General features: G+C 31.7%; 2 protein-coding genes across 2 annotated transcripts in view; one reads left to right on the top strand and one right to left on the bottom strand.

The window, feature by feature from the left end:
* The first annotated feature begins 1093 nt into the window (after positions 1–1093).
* LOC116779105 (serine/arginine repetitive matrix protein 1-like) lies at positions 1094–13086 on the top strand. Its single transcript, XM_032673275.2, has 5 exons — positions 1094–1321; positions 9812–9969; positions 10290–11113; positions 11487–11631; positions 11811–13086. The coding sequence occupies exons 2-5, from the start codon at positions 9816–9818 to the stop codon at positions 11939–11941; spliced, it is 1254 nt and encodes a 417-aa protein (XP_032529166.2). The 5' UTR covers positions 1094–1321; positions 9812–9815; the 3' UTR covers positions 11942–13086.
* Positions 13087–13668: 582 nt separating this feature from the next.
* Positions 13669–23120, bottom strand: part of LOC116779110 (uncharacterized) — a 28420-nt gene continuing 18968 nt past the window's right edge. The window contains exons 4-8 of the mRNA XM_032673283.2: positions 15449–17709; positions 15242–15367; positions 15056–15131; positions 14799–14978; positions 13669–14699 (exon numbers count right to left, since the gene is read on the bottom strand). Coding sequence (XP_032529174.2) covers positions 14545–14699; positions 14799–14978; positions 15056–15131; positions 15242–15367; positions 15449–17709 — 2798 coding nt within the window. The 3' untranslated portion in view covers positions 13669–14544. The remainder of the gene's footprint in view (positions 14700–14798; positions 14979–15055; positions 15132–15241; positions 15368–15448; positions 17710–23120) is intronic.

Here is a 23120-nt window from a genome sequence, read left to right as displayed (position 1 = left end):
TTATTGCTTTATCAATGATAAATGATTATAAAAGATTCAAGAAATTAATTAAAACATTACATATACGGGGAAACGTTTTAGTGTCAGACTGATGTCTGAAATCAAATATAAATGCAGTCATGAATAAATCTACTTGGTAATGAAGATGTAGAAGCAGCCTTGTAGACGCCGATCCGGGCGCCAGACGGTAGCTATAACTTACTTACTCCTACTTATAATCCTCTGCAGACCTTGAAAGCTTCCATCGAAGATAAAGATTGATAAATAAATATTACGTTCATACAACAAAATTGTTATTGATGTATTTGCTTGTAGCGATAAAATAATATTTGCTCTCATATCGCCTTTTACACGATTTAAAAAGTCGTATTCATTTTGAATTCTATTTTAAAATAACTCCATGTGACTTTTTGTCCTTCATTCATTGAGAAATTCAAGTATCTGTTTGTGAAGAATAAACAGCTATTCAGTTTATCTTCATACAACAAGTGGTAAGAATTTAAAGCAGGTTCTTTTGCGTCTGTTCAGAATCATTTCTTAGTTAGTTCCTTATATCACAAAAGGGTCCCCTGGGTCGTGGAGCAGGTAAACACGACACGTTGTGGTTTTTTCTAATAGACATGTATCTTAATATTCTTTGATTCTAAACTACGGTACCTGTTGCGTTGCGTTTAGCTTGATAGCATAAAAATTGTTTTGCTTTCAAGTTAGATATAACTTTAATTAACTATAACTTTACTTTATTCGAACTTAATAAGTAATATCATATATTCAAAGGAACGTGTAGCTCTAATTGACTGAAACAATACCATATTTTTGATTATTAATACAATTAATTAATGTTTTAATTGTATTTCCATTCAACCGATTATAATTATCAGCGTAAAACAAAACACCTAACGTTTCTGCATTCCAAAACTACGTAAGCAATTAAAATTTAAACGTAATTCAATTCTTCAAAACACGATTGTATTTAGTCCTTTCCTTTTCCTACTACGGGTTCACGATCGTCTATCCCAGTCATAACAGAACCCTATTTATGACTGGACCGAACATAAACAATTTCTTAACAACCGCTGCGTAGAGTAATTTTTAAGGTTAGTTTTAATTCGAACGTCGTGTCGGCTGAACGTGCGGACGGTGGTTGTAGACTTGCATTTAACCGTGATAGATCGATACTCGTGAACTTGAGTGCATTTGTGTTGGAATTGTAACCAATAAATTGTAACGCTATTGAATTAATGAGCATGATTTTAGAAGAACGGTTAAGTTTTTTTCTATTGGATTAAATAACTGGCATCTGATCGCTATCGGTTCAGAGGTAAGACTTTTAAACTATTATCTATTTATGTAGGGTTTGTTGTAATTAAGGTTACAATTTATGTATTTTTTTTTTATTTTATTCAATTATATTTTATTCTATGAATAATGTTTACTTGAATTCTCAATTTAAAGCGTATCTAAGGTCACATCTGTTTGTGACGTAGTATGTTATTGTACAAAAAAACTTGTTTGTGTGAACAATATAAATAATATATCGGCTTAGCTATTATAACAGTTATTTTGAACTTTGTTTACTATACATTTTTAAATTAAAATGTTATTAAAAAGCCTAACGAATTTTGAAGTCAGCTGGAAACTTGATAACCAAATGTTATAAAAAATATTGTTAGCAGCATTGCATTGCTGTAGGGTGTTTCGTCCCCTTATAAGCCGGCCCCTTACAGTTCGACACAGTCCGCTAGACAATTGTACCAAAATTCCTCCAACATACAAAATTATCTTATTCCAATTGGATAAAGGTGGTTTTCGCTTGAAAAGCGGTAACAAAACGACGGCTGCTTCGTAGTGCATTCATCCAACACCCTCAGTTTATTACCTATACGACATGCATATTGCGGTGCCTATTGTAATGCATCAATCCATTAGACGATTAATCCATCGTATTGTTGTAATATCCCTTTGTTGTGCAAATGATCTTATGGTTTACATAACGGATACAATCTGATTAAAAACACCTAACTTTTGCGTGTAGTTACCAACAGATAAACGATATATTCCAAAATTCAGTCAGATAATGAAAAAAATATTTTGCTGTATGTTATATCTTGTAATATAAATTGTAATGTAATATAAATGCCTTCCCTCCTCAACAGTTTTAGGATTCTATCTTGATTGGATTGAACTAGTGGATAGTTTTCCAAGCAGTTATTAAAATGGCTAAAGAATACATGTACACAAGTTTGGCCCAAACAAATTTTTATAACAAGTGACTCAGTTTATTATTATTAATACTTTTAAAACTTATAAACTTATTCCTTGTTCCGCAGAAGGCGTTAGGTCATTACCACAACAAACATGATCTACCAATTAAGGCAATGTGTGGGTTAGATTAACGAATCAGTTGTTAATATTTAGCTTTAAGGATTTATAAGACGCTTCAAGTCGTCATAGTCTACTATTATGATATCTTTCTTAAATTTTGTCTTCGTGTTAACAAAATTCAATATACGCCATAATATTTAAGGCTAAGGTTTAATACAAAATTTAAGTTGTAGCAAATTTTATTGCGTATATATGATGTATGTGGATATACATGTGCAATATAATATGTGAGATTTGTAAAGTAGGCGTTTATATGCTCTATTATACAGGCAATATTCTACCTAAATTATTTGAACTTGCTTCAGCTATACGGAAAAATGTATAATCAGATACGTACATTGTATAAGTTGCAAATGTTTGAGGTTTGGTCGTATCCAAAATAATGGCCAGGCCTTGATCTATAACGATCAAGAATATATTGACATGAATCTACATTCTGCAACCTTTCCATTATCTTTACAAGTCACGATCCTACCACAGACTACACTTGGCTTAAATAAATCAACAAACTAGGTGTTATAAAATATACTATGACGTCATATACAATAGTGAAAAATATATAATTCTATGAATTTGTCTGGAAATAAGTGTTTAAATTAACTATATACATGTTTAAAAAGTACATTTATACCTTTAACTTAAAAAATAAATAACTTCTGTACGAAAACATAAAACTGCTGATCCATATATTATTTAAGAGATGCCTTTTTAATGCCTTTACCTCAACAGAGGTTTTACTAAAGTCTCGACATATTTATTGATGTTGGAAGAGATTGAAAGCTTTACTACGTACGTTATAAGTTAGTCAAGATAACGTAAACGATGGAAATAAACAAGAAAATAAATTTGCTGGGTCTCCCACGTCAGATAATGAAGCTGTTGCGGACAATGGCTTCTTTATGTAACATGTCAAGTGTATATATGAACGGTCAACGACATCGCTGAATAGATGAAGAATTCCTGAACCGACACTTGACAATACCACTCTTTGTGTAAAATTCCTTTTAAGACTACACCAGTAATTGTCGATGCCTGGGTATACAGTCGCGAACATTGTCTTATTTTCGTCTTACAGTTCCAATGGAAAATTGTCAAACCTTTTCCTATCTTTTTGTAATGCCTTTTCTAGAACTTTAATCGAAAGATCTGAATTAAATACTCAGTTAATCAACTTATTTTTATAATTTTCATTTAGTTTATTTAAGAAACTGTATTATATGGCTTAGTTAGGCTTAATTGGTGTCCTATAACATTTTAATGTAATTAATTCTAAAATTCGAATCGCCTATGAGTCGATTAATAAGGATGCCCTTCTTGATATATCAAATGATATCATTGAAGACGTAACGCTCAATCATTGTCCCACATTCATAATATCTTCAATAGACATCACATAGTCAGTTTTATTTATTAAACCACGGCATTCCTAACGCATCCCACGATGCCATCTGTTTAAACAACACAGTAGTATCCGTGTATACATGGTGCTAAGCAAGAATGTTGACTAGTTTTTCAAAATGTTTGAACTTATTCTACGGCTAAGCCATTCCATAACTGAGTACAACAAATGAAGTTATATTAAAATATTATCGAAATATTATTTCATAACTTTCTCACGAACACGCGTTTATCAACAATTGGGTAATTTTTATCTTATTATATTATTACTATTTTAAAACAGTCTTTGGACATAATCGTCTATTAGTAAGAATTGCAACGTCTTATTACATACAACCTATTTCTAAACAAATATGATTGGGAAATTGATGTAGAATTTCTTACTGAAGTATTTCTTTTATATAATTTAATTTTTTACCGTTCTAAGTAAATTACTATTGAAATATAAATAGGCTTTAACATACAATAATTACTATAGTAACGATTTAATTATTAGATTTTTTAATATTCCTCACGGTAGTATAATAATATCATGTTAAATACCAAGCAATGATTTGCTACGATGAACTTTAGTACAAATACCACAGCCGAGGTTACAATTTAGTTTTAGCTTAATATTTAACTAAATTGATTTACTTAATATTATATATGTTTATCGCAACTGTCTTTTTACCAAAGTGTGTGGTTTCATCATCAAATAAAGAACATTGATGATTTTTTTTTCCTACAATAATATTAAATAAAATAATTGACATAATTATGATAAATATCTTTGTGTTGTTAGGTATTTGACACGCTCCGTAGTTTAAAACCAGTATGCTTACAACATGTTTGCGTCGTCACAATACGTACGGAACGTTAAAAGTTTTCCGTTCGTGTGTCTTCTTACAGTATAATATTAACGTAGGTCGTTGAAAGAGAAACGTAAAACGGTTCGTATGTAATGTGACCGAGTAAACTAGTTCTAAACATACAGAAATCGATTAATTTTAGACTGATGTTTATTGGATTCTTCCTATTTGTGTCAATGTCATTGTTTATATGGAAAAATTACGGATTTTTCCAATTTCATTAAAAAGATATCTTACAAAAATTATATATATTTTTTTACTTTTGTTTTATCAAAATGCATATATAAAATTGTTTTATTTTGCATTTTGAATTGCATTACAGTTTTTATGAAGTATATTTGGGGAAATTATTTTATCTTAGTCCTATTCTAGAAAAACTTCAAACCTCGGCTGAGATCAGTCATCTTCACGATGAAAATCAGATGCTTATTTTAAAAAATACAAATCAATTCAATTAAGTCAATTAATGAGATACAATTATTATAATTTCATTAGATACTACTAATTGAGACATTGCAATGAACACACAAAAAAATGCTTAAGTCCCAATCATGATAAATATATAAAATAACCTTAACCTTAACCTTATAACAATAATCCTTTTTCAACTTCATATTAATAGAAACCCACTATTCGTATAGAACCAGAACAAAAATTTCTCTTGAGAAACTTTTTATAAAGAATAAACAACATAATAGAGTATAAGAAGCAATTTCCCAGATCCATCGGATGAGATCTAGAGCATTGATGATGAGAAGTTTCTTAATTTAATGGTAAACAACACTGTGAACAGTTGAATCTGCCGTGACAACGGTACCGTATTTGTCCCAGTTATTCTCAAACTATAACACAAGCACTGAAGAATATACTAATTTAGGAACTTTTGTTATTAACTTTAATGAGTTATTCAAAATATATGAACAATATAGGTTGGGCATGTTTGAGAATCACTTCGCAATAGTGAAAATCTTATAACTAGGTATTATGTATATGGATCAAAGTCAGGCCTTTTAATGACTGATAAATCTTTGTTTTTTCAGATTTATTTACCATAAATATTTTAATTGAATAAATATCTGATTAATAGCATTAATATATAAGTAACTTATTTTTTTTTATCTTAGTTTTAACTTAACTTCGAATAATATAGTAAAAGTTTAATATAATGGAAACTTTTTAAAAATATTGGCTTAACGATAGATTTTACAAGATAAAACAAATTATATGCCTTAAAATTTATAAACAATAATTTATTATATAATAAGGTGTCCGGTTCAAGGTGTAAGCAACAATCTGAGTCGGGTCACATTCCATGGCGGCACTATTGCCTCCATAGTTACGCATAAATCTAAGTTTTGTTAATAAGTGTGGGCGCTGCATAAGCACGAACCCGTTACATGCAACACAAATTCCGATAGAACAATACCACTTCTGATCTGCTATATAAAGTAACTATAATAACAATTTCCATTGATTATTATATATATTTCAACATTTCCATCTCAATAAAATGACCTTTAAAACCCAGGTAGAATTCATGATTTTGTTGCAAATACAATACCAAATTCTAGCAATAGTTTGCAACTCTAACCATAAAGATTAAAAAAAAAAAAGTTTTGTTGTTAGTTGTTGAACGTCTAATAATATAGTAACTGAATTATTCAAGGTCAATGAACTCTTGTTGGTAATAATGAAAAATCCTTTTCTCTCCACTGCTTCCGACGCCGCCGTGATTAAAGCCTCTAGGCGTCTTAACCCTCAGGGCTGAACGCAACCCTTTCTGCTGTCTATTTTGTAACCTCGGCTGCTACGATTTATTAAGCGTATAAAACACGTTCGTTACATAATTGACAACATTAACACATTTTACATTTGTCTTACTTATTTGTACAGCATGTTTACAAAACCTTGTAGAATTAACACATCAATAAATTGGAAATAAAAATATACCGGCTCTAAGAGATATGGATTTTTGTTTTAAACTTATTACAATTTTTAATCTTTTTGTTCATCACGTCATAGAAGGTGTTCAATATTTAAAACATTCGCCTTGATATTATGAAAAGTCTAAAATTTATGAATTTTATTATAGAAAACAAATCTTTATTACGTTAATAGTTCTTTGTTAATTGAATCTCATCGGTGAGTTCAAGTTCAATATGTGAACTGCGTGTCTCATGCTATCTCATTAAAAGAACAGTTACTTGATGATTGCTGAAAGCCCTCAGTCCTCTTCTTTCCCACCCAAAGAACCTTGCTGATTAACGTCAAAAATCGCTCTATCAGTATAGCAAAACCAGTAGGCTGCGAATACTTATCATCAACCATTGCCGTATGTTGCTTGGTCGCCTTTTAACAAAAGAATACTGAATCTTTTACTTTTATTCGATAAAAAACCTTACCAAATTTGATATAGTGGTGAATACAGTATAGTTTTAGATATTAGTTACAATGGTTTAATTCATAATTTATTATTTATGACGCTAATCCTAACACAATGTAACAAGTCTATCACAAACCGCATTACTATGCTAAAATTAGTATGCTACAATAAGGCAATAACAACCACGTTTACTTAAAATAATTAATGTTTTTGCTTCTTAACCGCAAGATAACTTTTGTTTAACCATATTAAAATTTATAGTCAACTTTTTATTTGCTTTTATATAATGAGAATATTTATGTACCAATCCTTTAACAGTTTTAAACAAAGACAATCGTTTGCTCTATACAATGACAATAGAAAAAATATGTGTAATCATTAAAATTATAATGACGATTGACGACACGGAAAGTTGAACTTCATTTTGAATTCTATTTGAGTTATAATGAGCGCCTTTTTTCTAACAGACGGTATTATTGACCTTAAATTACAATACAGTTCTAATACAAACTTAAATAGAACTTCCATTCTCAAGTAATACTTACTAATAATCGTAATTACTAAACTTACGCCCTTCAACTGCTGATAATAGATGCACAAATAACGGTAAATTTGTTTCAAATTATTTCACACGATTGAAAACGAACCAGGCAAATGAACTTGGAACGTGAGAAAAATTATCAAATTAAATAATACGATAAAAATCTGCAACTAAAAAAAAACGGATCATAAAATTATCAATAACTGTTTCAAGTATATTATATTTATTTGATAATCAATTCAATTACACCAAATTAAAGAAAAAAGAAACTACTTATTTGCATCAAAGTATGTTTTTAAAATATCATATTTAATTCACTAAATCTAGTTTTTATCTTATTAATTCTGTAAGAATATTTTTTTATATATATTCCTTCAATGCATATAAATCGATAATGTATATAATTTTTTATATCCTAGATATTAAAAAAGCTAGACATCACAACATAGCCGGAAGAGCAGTGACCACGAGCCTCCGCATTCGGTTCACAACGGGACTAAACGACGAATTAGTGATACTTTCAGATGCCAAACAACCATAGTTCTCATAACTGTACACGTATATATTAATATTTATTTTCCGTATTTAATTTGCAAAGCAATAAATAAGAATATTATAACAACAAATGGATTTCCTGTGTTATTCACTGCCAAAATGGTATTTTACTAGGGGCAAGGAATGCCAGTGCAATATATCTTTCTCTCCCCATTGTCATTTGACCGCAGAGTAGTCTGTGGGGATAGCGATCGCCCCTGATCGGAGATGCCGGAATTTAATTACACTCTCGTGTTTATTCATCCCCGGAGACCAATATCTTTTGGCTAACAACAATGCTGATAAGATTATTATTAATGGCGGACGTTGCTCTACGAAACATAACACATTCATGTACTGCCCTATTTAAACTTCTTTAATCCAATTTATATCGTTTGCGCCAATTTATCTCATGTAGCCAGCTACTTTTACCGTATAAACTTAAGAATGAATTCAAAGAGAACATAAGCATTACATGTCATGTAAAACTTATTGTGACATGAAAGTATTTGTTTGTGTGATGTTTCTAAATACACTTAGTTAAAATTCTTAATACATAGTTTTCTATTTTAGTAATTTGAATGTCTGCTTAACTGTTCCCATATATCGGTTACTACACTTAATGACTACTAGCATTAAATACTAATAAAGCGAACACTTGAAACATTCCAGACGTTATTATTCCGAGCACGCGATGCTTAAAGCCCATTGCCTGATGATGTTCTTAATTTTAAAATCAGACGTATAAAAAGCTATGTATAGGATAATGAGCTCGCTTTGTATGAGATATATGCCGCCGCTTCTCGGCCGGATATCCGCAACGCTTCGGCGCATAAAACGTACTTTGAGTTAATTTATTTTATATATAACATACGATGTCTCTTCCTTGAATTGTTGCAAAAATAATAGTATGTAACACAACAAACGTTGGTTAAAGCTTTAAAAATAACTTAATTTGAAATAGACTTAATTGTATGGCAAAGACAAGAGAGACGTGAATGTATAAAATAACAACGGTAGACCTTACTAAGATAAAATATCATGAACATGAATGCAAAGCAATTAGAGTATAACTGGTATAGACACACTGATCGCCGGATGTTAGCTGTTTGCTTGACCTAAACCCACACCGAGTGGGTGTCAACCTGGTGGTCGATCTTAGTATGGTCACTTGACCACTGCACAGCGACTTCTTTATATATGAATGCATTAAACGGTCTACGTTGAATCATAACCTATTTTCAGATTTATAAGGCTGTGTTACTAACTTAGCTTACTTGCTAACCCTATTTTTTATTTCATATGCAACCATAAAATTTACAAAACAAGTACAAAATAGTGAAATTTCAATTAATTTTTTCTTTAAATTTCTTAAAAGATTTCGACATAAGCGATTTGATGTCAAATGACACTACGTAGAATTTCGTTATCTTCGCCAAAAACATTAAAAGATAAGAGGTACTTAACCCTATTAGCGAGTGAGTTGGTGGCTGGTTACTTTACCGTTTTACGATAAGAATTATGGATAAAGTTATTACATTTATTCAACTTTGAATATTTGTTCCATTTTCAGATAAAGATTTATAACTCATTAATAACATAAATTTGTTTGAGCCTTTGAATTTCAATAGAGAATTTATCATTGATTTCCATAAAGATTTAGGATTTAACCATATCTTAGGATTACACGTTTGCTTAATATGTCATTGATCATTTCAGTAATATGGGTGCCCCAGCATGGGGGTCGCGTGGTGGCGATCGTCCCCGCCTGCTTCGGATGACGCCACTGCGACATAGCTTTGCCGCGCCAGCCACGCCGCCGGCGCAGCAACAACGGACACATGACTACGCATCTGATGCTGATAGTAACAAAAAAGGTATACAATTCATGCTATGGCGAAGTAAAAATACTTTAAAGATCAAAATCAGTTCTTAATGATTATTGATTTTCATTTAAGTCAGCCTTATGACACTATTTGATTTAACGTTTTAATAATTCAAGGCATGATTTTATCAGTAAACATGTGATTGAACTTTATACAGGTTTACCAATAATAAATTTATCAAGTTTATTTAATATTTATAATCTTGACCTCCTTAGTATCAAAATGTCGTTGAAAGTTACTAACATGAAAAACCGGTTAAAACGATGGCCACTAAGTTGTAAATAATTATGTCATCTTATTCGTGATTTCAGAAGAAAGCTGGAATGCCAACTTGTCGCAGAGATGGAGAAAGTTACGACGTAGGTGTTCCCGACTACGGCCTGGATCTGGCAATCGTGAAGCAAGTCCCGTACGATGTTCTCCATCACCACCGCGACCTCAACCACAATGTTCACCTCCACCCCCATCAAAACTCTCATTTAGACATCGTGGTAAAGTTTACACAACCGCTTCTTTACGTGTCACCAGCGGAGCACCGGACTTGCTCAGAGCGCTCGGGAAATTAGGAGGAGGATTAAGAAGACGTGCTCTTTCCGCCCATGACGTGCTTACACCACCTCAACCGCAACAACCAGCAACTTTTTATGTTCCTAGTCCAAGTACAACTCGGTCTCCCTCGTCACCAATGTCTCACAGAGAGGCTACAGTTCGCAGACGATGTAGCTCCCCTAATGTGTATAGACCTAAAGATGTACCTAGAGATCGAGCACCACTTATATCTCAAGAAGATGAAAGTCGAGACGTTGTTGATTATAACTACACGCCTGAAAGAAGGAAACCGCACAAAGAGATAAGAAGTCGACCATATAGCGAAAACGTAGAAATAGATCCTAAATTCAAAAATGGCTATAATCGTCTCACCCCAGAACCTACTGAGAGACTATGGGAAGAGCCTTATCGACTACCCCGTGTACAGGTTCGTCAAGAACCTATTCAACAATTAAGAAATTGTGTAGCTGAGTTAAGAGTTAGCACTACTCCACGAGCTCCACGCCCTCCTCCGGCTCCTACATCCCCGCAGAAAATAATTAAACGACCGCCAGCTCCTGAACCCCGAGATTCAAATACCTTTGAGGTATTTATTTATTTTGAAGAGACATAATTATTAGTTTTTATAGAAAAGTAATTCAGGAGCAGGAATAGAAAGATAAATATCCTTCTCTATAGTTGTGATATTTTTCCTGTCAGTGATTTCAATATAACTACGATTTTATCACTTTTGCATTTAATCACCTGCACTTATTTTAATTGACTTTTACGCTAAGATAAGATTTTATAGTTAAATTTATATAAAAGTAAAGTTTTACATATAATAATAGTTATTGTTCTTCTCTGTATCCTACCTAAAAATGTATGATAGTGACACTTTTGTCGTCCTGCATGTTGCATACCTACTTTGAATGATGATTCTAAAATAACTAATTATAGCATAACTATATACATTCCAGGTGCGTTTCACCAAATCAGCTGGAGGTAAAGGACTCGGGTTCAGCATCGTAGGCGGACGTGATTCACCTCGTGGGGACATGGGCATATTTGTAAAAACTATATTTAATAACGGCCAAGCCGCTGAGTCTGGACTACTTCGAGAAGGTAAATTTAGAATATAACACACGAACGTGGTCGCTCAATAGATTTAATTAAAGAATAATGTGTTTCATATTCATATATTAATAATATTTTAATACACCCTATTTGTAAACTTTTGAAACTTTAAATTGTCTTTACAGCAAACACCTGACCTAAAACTAAAGTGTCAATTGCTCTTCCAGGGGACGAGGTTCTTTCAGTTAACGGTCGTGTTACGGCTGGTTTAACTCACAGCGAAGCTATAAGGCTGTTTAAGGACGTGCGTGCGGGACCGGTGTTGCTAAAAGTAACAAGACGTGCTCCAACTCGCTGACTGCCGTGCGCCTGCTGCGGAGATCCGCTTCAGGCGCCAAACCTCACCAATTACTCAACATTGTAATTGTTTTTAATGTATTAAAACTGACATCGATACTAAGTAGCGTAGTGTTTGTATTCATTACTATCAATGAAAAATGCAATAGCGGTGTCATGCTGTGCTTTGTACAGATATTTTTCGTTTTATACTATTATTTTGTAAATAATAGTGAACTTATTAACCGTTTCTACGCTATGAGGTTTTCGATTATATGTATATGTGTATACTCGTATTTTTATAATGTATTTTGTCTTGTATTCTTTGACCATTCAGCTAAATTTGTTTCCAAATTGCTTCATACTAATTTGGTTAAGATCGTCTATTACTATCGTTGTACTAACTTATAAAATATATAGTTTAAGATTAAATTCTTTCATAATTTCCTAATTTCTTATATTTAATTACGTACAATATTTTTTTAAGTAGTTTTGATATGGGTACTTAAAAATCAAGAAAGGTTTTAAATATGTACATTATCTGAAAATCATCTGGAACAACACAAAAAAATATAACTGTGATACTATAATTCGGATTGGGACATTAGAAAGTGTAAGTTAGTTATCTATTTATTTTTTATATAAAAAAAATTAGGTAATAGAAACACGCATAAAATATATTGTACCTCTTTAATTGGATTTTGTATGTGGGTATGACGCCAAATAGATATATAGTTATATGTATATATAAGTGTTAATTGTAATTATTACTAAAATGCATTTAAATTATTTAAGGTTGATATGAGAAATTATTAAAAATTTAATTCTATTGTGAGTGATACGATTGAATAGAATATAAATGTATCGATCTAACGTAAGTTTATGATATTAACATTTCATTGCTTGAATTAAATAAAATTCTTAAAAAAATAAAATCAACTACAACGAAACATCCCCTTAAGAAAGACTCCGGCCACTTAAATTATATCTTAAATAGCTTATTATGAACATTTGTAATTACTCAAAATTACCGCTATCTGTTTTGTAATAGTTTAAAATTACAATTGTTCAATGCTAAAATAGCTACAAATTTAATTATTCTCATAAAAATGTACTAGCAACAGAAATTTTTTTTGCATTTTGTAATAAAAGGTTATATGAAGTATATTTTTCTTTATTACATTTGCATGTTTTTTAACATTTACCTAACATATTTATAAGTTAAAAATCTTACCAAAAGATACGTAACGAATAGTATATATAAAATAATATAATATTTACATTTATTGAATATTATGTAGAAATATAAATAAATGCGTTATGGTATAGATATATAACAAATAACGTATACAAACAACCTCTGACTGCATTTACTTATGGAATAAAAAATATCTGTTGTTATTTAAAACAAATAACAAAAAATTTTTTCACAATCAATCTCAAAGCCTCTGATATTGGACACAAGTAACTTGCAGATGAGTGATTGACAGTTAATTTTGATTCCTCCTCGCCATTTGTTAAACGTTATTCAAAGTAACGATTACGTTTTTACATGTTCGTGTGATGAATCGGTATTTTTTTTAATTTAAATATAGCAATAGACCTTCATGACATTTGTTAAAAATAATTAAAACCACAACTTAACTTTTACCGAAATAACAATCTGTTAGAAAAGTGAACGAATATTTCAATTGAGACTAATGTTAACTTTGTTTTCATTCAATCATAGGGTAAAGAAAACAACATTGGTACAATTATAGTATGCAAAATTTATTTAATAAACATACTGCAGGATAAAAAATATATGTTGATTAACAGTGTTGAAATATGCAATGTAAAATTATTAGTTTAATAATAAAGCATCTAAAAAATAAGTGAATAATCATTAGCGATTATAACGAAAAAGCTATTTACAGAAATAAAACTTAAATTTTATAAATATAATAATGGTAAGATAGGGCTGTATTAGAAAAATAAATGGCAAGTAATTAAATAAGGTTATTCTGTTTACAGAAAAAAAAGGAAAATTATTATTGACATATTTGAACATTTAAAAATATGAATTCGGGAAACATCAATTACTGTCACATTCATATTTAATACGTCAAAAATTATTAAAAAAATCGAATTGTAAAATAAATATTATAATTTTTTTTAACTTAATTACAAATTGGTTCCATTATTTTATAAATCGCGCACTATATTTTATGCACAGAAGTGATGATTGTACTCTTTTTAATTCATAATGGCACACTTCTAGTTTTTCTGCCGGAATAACAAAATAAACACCAAAACATGACTATTTCACAATAACAGACTTAAAATAACAACGTCGCAACATGTGCCATCGAGACTAGTTTAATATTATTCACAGTAATAAATTATATAAAATGAATGACAGTCTTTGTAGCGTACATACAGCCGATACGCGTTTTAAAATATTACATACTATGTACATGTTGTCTTGCTAAAATGCTGACTAAAGCTGTATAACTGATCTTTAGTCGAATAATCTCAAAGCTAATAAACTCAAAATATATTAAGAACAATGTTTTTAAGAATATACGAGTATGACTTGTCGTTTGAAAAAATGTTACAAAAATTATGAATGCCGCTGGTTTAATGTTACGGGTTCCTTAACACTAAAGTCACTTGACCGGCTGGTAAGGCTTTAAGAGCAGCCCACGCTTGAGTACGAGTAAATCCCTCCATAGCTTGCCCACCAGCAGAGAGCAGTTCTGCGCCAACCAAAACTTTCCCACTTTGAGCAGCCGCACCTCCTGCAATACATATTCATATTTGATAAGTCAAGAGCACATTATATATTACATTAAAGATTTCATTCTCGATATAAAACTTGATATAAAAGATAATCATACCGGCGAACAGTTTTTTTATAGTCAAAGGTTTGTCTCCTTGAGGAGAATCTCTTCCTCCATCTAGGCCAAAACCCAATCCAGCACCACCCCCGGCTTTTTCTAATATAACAGTCACAATTGAACGGCCTGAATTGTTGCGGAATTTTGTTCCGTCCATTCCCTGTTGCCCTTTCGACTCCGCTGTTACACAATTTTAGACTCATTTTAATCATTCTTTTGAAAAATTATTAAATAATTCAAAATTAAAAGATACTTACAATGTTGAGAGCCGCAGTCTTTAAGATTTCTGTTATCCGGAAGTTCTATTTCTATGATGACTTCTGAACGCTGTTCCTGTAAGTCGATATTTAATTTACAATTAATAAAACAAATATGACTTTTTTTACTTTTAACCCAGACTAAATAAGTTAAATTACAATTATAGTTCATTATTTAGTAATCACCTTTAACACCTTTACGGACTGAGCGTGGGTCATTCCGCTCATAGCATTGCCGTTTATACTTTGAATTTTTGATCCCCTCTTGATCCCAGCTTTTGCTGCTATACTATCCTCTAGCACACGATGTACCTTTAATATTCAAAGTTTATTAGTATATTTAAACATTTAACAATACATTCATGTACACATTTGTTTCTGCAAAATACTCACTGTTACATCCTTAGCCTCACAATCGATTCCACCGGCTAATATAAGACCAACCCCAGAACCAGCTCCCTTTATAAGACGTATTACTTGTGTAGTCACCTTCACTGGTTTCTCTTGCACATTATTAGAATTTATCACAGGGATAGATACAGGCTTAACATTTTGCAACTTTACAGGAACGTCTTTTTTGGGTGTAATTCCATTTCTTTTTTCTTTGTCCTTTTCAATTTTCGTAAGACCCGTAGTGTTGATTAGTTCAGATTTATTTTTGTCTAAATCTTTCTGATTATCCTGAATTTCGTTATTACAATCTTTTCCTTTTGAAACTTTTTCTTTTAAAACAGATTCCTTTTCTATTACTTCTGTTACCTGGACATTGTCACTATATTTATTATTTTTATTCGTTGTACTAGAATTACGTTTTAATCTTGTATTCTTATAGTCAGGTTTGCGCTGTCTGATATTTTCTTCATTATCAGAATCAGAATCAGAAACAATTTTTTTATTTCGTCGTCTGTTTTCACCTTTATTCGCTACAGCGCTCACTGTTGATGTGAGCGTCGAAAGGCGATCAGACGGTTTGTGTGTTGGACTAGGAGATCTGTTGTAGGACTCATGCGAGAACTTAGTTTCAATAACTGGGGACGTAAGCGTTACATCTCTTCCGCTTCTACACTTTGAAGAAGCTACAATGTTTCTTCGATTTATTGTATCCACATTATATATTGTTGAAACTTTTCTCTTATCTGAGTCAGCCACAGAACTTTCAAGAGAGCTACAACTTGCTTGTGATCCTGATGTAGCAGCAGAACCTGCAGAAGAACTAAGGGAAATATTTGTGTCCGAAGACATAGATCGGCAAACTTTTCTTTTGCTATATTCCTCATAGTTCTTTTGAGAGATAGGTAGTAACTTATTCGGGATTTCTGTCTTTACTATGGAATACGTATTGTAGTGTGAAAGTTTGGGAGACAATCGTGAGCTATCTGACTCTAAGTGGTCCATATTATGCATAGGTGAAGAAGCTGAAGAACGATAGCTTGATTGAGTAGAACTCATGGCAGAATCGTTATCACTATCCACAACATCTGTAGTAGTGCAAATTCGGATTTCATAATTTTTAAAATCATTATTTTTATCATTGGAGTTAATTTTATAGAATTCTTTATTTAACAATTGCGTTGACTTGTTCGTGGGTTTCGGGTATTCTTGTGTAATCCTAGCAGGTTTAGACGAAAAAGAATTGTTATAATTGTTTATAATTCTTTCATTTGTGTCTACCTTTGAAGGCAATTTTCTCTCTGGAGTTGTTTCCTTCGATAGAGAAGGCGTATAAACTTGTAGAAATTTTCGTTTGAATGCTGGTGAATATTTCGGTATATTATTTGTTAAAAAGCTGGTATTCCACTTATTTTCTGACACAAATAAGGGATTTTTAGAACCGCTTTTACTTTCTTTTGTTGTTTGAATCTGTGAGAAATTATGAAGTAAAGTTTTTGGTGGTGGATCCTTGACCTTAATTTCAGGCAAGTCTACAATAGGGGCTTGAACTTCAGGTATTACTAAACCACGCAATTTTGACATTGACTTCTTTCTTTGCTCTATCAAATACTCGAGATTAGATTTATGTGAAGCAGAGTTTTTGTTGCTGTTATCATCACTTATACTACGTGCATGATAAATAGATTTATTAGATGATATATTTGTAGGCAAAGTTGTCGTACTCCCATAGAATAAGGGTTTACCGAACATATCTGATGGCTTTGACCTATAACCTTTCTTTTCGATATGTGAGTTTTCCAAAGCCCCAAGTACCTCAGGTCTGTCTAAGTTCCGTTTATATGAGCGAGGTGTCTCATCCAAATTATCTTGAGACTTTGTAAGACGTCGATCCAAGGATGATATCTCTGTGTAATCATTTTTAAAAGAAGGCGCATTTTTTCTTACTGTTGAATGTGATCTGACCGGTAACGTACCACATTTATCCAATCGATCTGATGACGCAGCGAGGTCAACAGAGAACATCGCAATTTTATCTTTAACACTTGCTTCACTTCTGGCGTCTTGAGTCCGAGATGCATATGAGTATCTAGAGCGAGTACTTATCCAAGTAGTTGGAGGTAATCTTGTAGGTAGGTCTGGGACTTTTTCAACAACATCAGAAGGTGTCTCTACTCCATCAGGAGGTTGTCGAGGACAAGAAGGCAATGGAGTTTCATCATTAGAAAGGCTTTTGTCTTCGGCATCACTTCTATTAACTCGATCTGAAATATAAAATTATAATATTTAAGATTACAAATTTCTGGTTAAAAAAATTACCTAATAAATGATATATCCGTGAACGAAATATTTGAATTTCACAATTCTTGGACCACTAAAGGTCAAAAATTACTACATAACAAAATTAAAAATACCTTCTTCTACTATTGGTTGCAAATAACGGCTATGTCTAATTCTTATTACGCTGTAAGATTTCGTATCCATAATAATAAATTGTTTATTATACATAACGAATTACAGTCAACTAACGGAAGAATAATCAAACTTATACTGGTAAAAAAAATATTTTATGCACTGTTAACATATTATTAACGTCATTTGTATGCTTTTAAACAGAGATGGCACGCTTTAGCATATTTGTACAAGTGTAGTAAGTACTCCCATTCGATATTGTTTAAAACAATTGTATGTCCTTACCAAGAGCATTGAAACACTTTGCTTAGAAAAAAAATTGGGATATCTGTAATAACATTTTAATTAGTCATCCATCTAAGGATCTATCACGCCGTATATGCTGCATAATGTGCTTAGGAAGTCGGACACCCACATTGACAAGTAATCTGATATTATTTAATAATTTTACTATAGAAAAACTGGTGTTATCAGATTTTGAGAAATATTAACCAATATGTCCAGGGTTTCGTATCTAAATAAAATTATGGGTTGTAGGATAATTTCAGCGCCCGTTTATAAATCTTTGTTCTTATTGCCCTATTAAAAACAGAGGTCAATACAAATTTTGGGGGAAATTGTGTGGGGGAACGGGATAAACATATACATATATATTTTTAGTTTTCACATATGTCCATGGCTAAGTTCTACTAAACTGTTATAATATATATGAATAACCTTTGTACATAATTTCTTTTTTAACGTTCCTACTCTCTCCACTTACATTTAATTTTTTTTTATTCCCAACGATGTTAACTTTAATACATCATAGCATCTATAATAAAAAATAATATAATACTTAAAACAAATAAACTAGAAATTTATCTTGATAAAATAAGTTGTCTTTTTGTTGGTACCAGAAAGCCGACCCCGCTGCGATGTACTTCTATATTCTATACTGAACTGATTATATACGGATCAGATCTCTCATTCGATGTAAATGTACTAAATAAGACTAAAATATTTTATGTCGAACTTTTCTATATTTAATGTAAATAAAATTTTAAGAACGATTTTTTATATTAATTAACAAAAGATATGAAATCATTCGCAGTTATATGCTGTAAAATGTAGAAACTTTAAATTTTTTCTTCTGATTTAAAACTATTAGTTCAGCAATCGACAATATCTTTCATTTTAGAGAGAAATCTCCATTTGCACTGTAATCCCTTGGCCTTTTAATGAATTGAATTGTATAATTCATTAAGTACTTTTTTAGATATCGTGAGACCATAAAAATTTATTAACATGTAGATTTTATTAAGATCTGAATCAGTAGTAAAACGGAAACTCTCTCATCCTTCAAAGTCATTTATCTCTTTCAAGTCGTAACAGGTTCCGAAGATCCTTTTTTACGTGATTCATTTTGGATTCTAGGAATTAAAAAACTAAAATTCTTTGGTAAAAATAGTAAATTTTTTGACTGTTGCTTTTCTTTAAAGCTTATATTTGTATTAGTAAAAATGTTATGCTGGGCTGACGTATCGATTTACGTATATTGTTGATGATCCAAGTAGGATACTATCTTAGTCACTGCTCGTCATCCTATTTAGCCAATTCTATATTAATCATAATTTTGAAAATGGCAAACATCAAAAGGAAATGTGCTATAATTTTACTTTTTTCGGAAACTTTCATTGTTCTTACTAGTTTCTTATTAGATTTTGTGCAGTGTAGTTTTTTTTGTGCCACACAAAAAAAGTGGTAAGTTAGTAACAAAGTGTAAACTCTTTGCAATTAAATATATATATATCTAAATAAATGGCATATTACCTATGAGCGACATGGAGCGCCGAGGCACCAAAGTGAAAAGCGGGGATCCCAAATTAAACGTCATTTTAAATTCATAACACTACACTTCCATTTACCAAACCTGTTTCGGGTATACATCCATTCATAAAACGTTTACTTTCGTCTTAAAAAAAACAACGTACACATTGTCACTTCAACGAGAACAAAAGCTGATCACAAAAATTTTTATCGATTTCATGAAACATCACGTTAAGCATGCGAAACTTTTAAATTAAACACCGAAATTACTGTTATTTAACGTGGACTGGACATGTGTGGCGCCGGCGGTCAGACAACGAGATAACAACGTGCGATCCGCCGCGGCGGGGCGCGTTGCACTGAATCGGTTCGGACTTGCAGAATTTTGCAGCGTCCGCGTCGCCGCCCTTGACGGGGGCGTTGCTCCGAGGCAGGGACGAACGAGCTGCGCACGCGACTCCCCTCATCCCACTACCCGTGTAATACCTCATGGATCCCTATAGCATTAAACTTTGTGATTTCAACCGTCACTACAAGAATTTCTTGCAAGAAGTTGCACTTTTACAACTTTTTTGTAATAGGTTTTTGTGCCTTTTATGCGAAGTTTATATTTTTTCTGATATTATAGAAAAAAACATTTTAAATCCTTGTGGAAATAAATAAAAATAATAAAACGTACTTTTAAAGCTTACATTAACATCAAACAGTGGCATGTGAAGCCGACAATACGTAAACAGATAACAAATCGCAATCGCTAAAGTCAGGGTCGAGGCCTGAAGCCTTATTAGGAAAGAGGTTTTAGCCTATTATAGTTACTTTGGACGATTACATTAAACCTTTGAAAGAAAATGACATTTGAGACAAACCAGAAAGTTAAATATATAGAGGCAATACAGGAGAGAATGCGCATAAATGTCGTCGCCGTGGCAGCGCAGGATGGAATGCTGCCTCCGCCGCCCCTCGCAATCCGGACGCGGCCTTTAAACCACTCCGACGTGTTTGCCGACTTGTTTGCACATTTTTTTAAGTTTCCCCTTTTTAAACTACCATATTATATCACATGGATTATGAGCACCATTATTACCTTATTACAATAATTCTTGATTCTTATTTTTATATAGTACAATATTTAACCGTGTGAATCTAGTTAAGAATCCGAATTTTATAAATAAAATAGTAAATTTTTATAAAAATGAGATACTCTACCTTTTGATATCACTCAGTAACTAAACGTGTAACAACTATTTATTATGATTGAATTCATAGATTATTCAAGTACAACTAGAACTGATCTATGAAATGGATAAGTGAAAGAAGGTTCAATCGATTTCACTTTCAAAACTAAATTAACTTTCTCGAGTGACATGTATTATATAATCAGTTTTATCTTATACTACCTTCCATACACTAACATCAATATCTTTCGTTCAAATCTTAAGGTCACCTCACCTCATTTTCAAATCAGTTCCTTAAGATACGACTGTACGTTTGTACATATATAAAAAAAATACAATAACAATTTTAAATAAGGATTTAAACAATAAAGTTATGAATGAAACAAAATGAGTTATAATAAAAGTGATATTTTTTTGGGTTTGTGATCGTATGCGGGCAAACTGAAAGGAGTCTCTAAGAACTGTTTAATCTATTGATGAAGTAATGCAACCTCCTTTGTCTCAAACTTTTTAATTGTAAGTCTATTTCTAACTTCGTATTAAATTTATTCTGAACCTAGAATTTTGTGCTTTATGTACTCAAACAAAGGAACGTTGTAAGAAATTGTGGTTTGAAATTTCTTTATACATGATATTTATTTAAAGAGCATAAGAGTGTACGAGTATAATCATTGCCAATCAAACGTAAAACGCTGTTTAATTGTAGTACCGGAACAATAAAAGCAGACGGCAGGTCGCGGTCGTTACCTTAATGGTCGTGCAGGATTCCAGACCACCTTACTTTCCTCGAGAGAATTCATTTCTGAACACATATTATAATTGGAATATTTATGAAAACGTATATCTCAGTCTTACGGTCATGAGAACTTCGTAATTGAAGATTCATTCCATTCATATTATTATTAATTATTGAGTTTTTATTCAAAATGCTAAAATTATATAATTTTTATGTAACAATTTTATATATATAATTGTAGAATATATATTTTGATTTAATTTAGGCATATTCAACAGCTTTTCAAACTGGTTGCAGGGAAATAGAATTTGAGAGTTTTGGTTGAAAATTTGTTTTAACAAATTTAATTAACAAACAAAACATCAGCTTCATACAAATGCATAGTTGTGGTCACCAGAATAAGTTATTCAAGTTATTTAAATAATTAACTATCAACCACGCAAGCTTTAGGAAACTCAATTAATTTAACTGAAGCTCGTGATACTCATCTCAAATAACCATGAGCTAGTCTCATAGCCATCATATCATTAGTTATCCGGTCAAACTATCAATTCCGTCGATCATTATCAATGGACATAAATTGGCTGAAACACTGTTCACTGTTTACGAGTAATTCGAACTTTCAAAATTAATAAATTCGTAAACTAATTCTCAATATATATTTGTAATATATGACTATTGAAAAATTTATTTAAACAATATATAGAATGACATTGTCAAATTTGTATATATAAAAAGGACTGTTTTATAGCAACTGCATTTTCAAACTAAGTTGCAGAAAACACGGTAGAACAAAGACTATTTCTGAACGTGCAGAAGAACACCGCTGGGACGGTAAGAACTTATTTCTTATCGAAATGAAGCAAGGTTTTTCTTCCAACTAGTTAATTTGATTTTAGTAAATATTTATTACGAACTATGGACCTCATACCGAAAGAACCATATAAGTCATAGAAACTAGAAAAAAATAAAGAAATAGGAGATGAGATCTTAGAATAAGTATTCTTCAAAATATTAATGATTTTTTATAAATCTTTGAAATATTTATTACGGATATTTAAGATCAACTCAAACTATTATATACAAAGTCTGTACCCGTGGGTGTTTATGTACGTTACTACTTGGCACCCAACGATTTCAATAGAATTTAATATATTATTAAGAAACTTGGAATAACAAATAGACCATATAAAGGTTTATCGTGGACATAAAGTTCAAAAAGCAACATTTGTAAAGGATTATATTATATATAGTTAAAATCACTAACGCAACGCCACATGCAAGGAAAGAGCAGGTGCTGGCGAACGTTTGCGCAAGGTGCACTTTCACGACTTTGAACACGTAAGGTTTCTATACAATAACCACATTATATTATAATCCGTACAAGAATGTGATCAAAATAAATATCTCTCCAGCACGAGTCCATTAAGGAATGTACATGCTTTTGCAGTGACCATTTATTTTATAACAAAAGACATTTTAGTATTAAATGCAAAATCGTCGACACACACAAAATAATGTCTTCCGTGATCATTTCTTAAGT

This window comes from Danaus plexippus, chromosome 6 (assembly GCF_018135715.1).
Source record: "Danaus plexippus chromosome 6, MEX_DaPlex, whole genome shotgun sequence".
NCBI lineage: Eukaryota > Metazoa > Arthropoda > Insecta > Lepidoptera > Nymphalidae > Danaus > Danaus plexippus.
The sequence above is the reverse complement of the archived record's forward strand: the minus strand, read 5'-3'. Positions and strand labels throughout refer to the sequence as shown.

Excerpts from the sequence above, each read along its gene's own strand:
- LOC116779105 (XM_032673275.2), top strand. The coding sequence starts at position 9,816 with ATGGGTGCCCCAGCATGGGGGTCGCGTGGTGGCGATCGTCCCCGCCTG. Across the intron at positions 11,114-11,486 it reads GAGATTCAAATACCTTTGAG|GTGCGTTTCACCAAATCAGC; the intron begins GTATTTATTTAT and ends TATACATTCCAG. Across the intron at positions 11,632-11,810 it reads GTCTGGACTACTTCGAGAAG|GGGACGAGGTTCTTTCAGTT; the intron begins GTAAATTTAGAA and ends TTGCTCTTCCAG.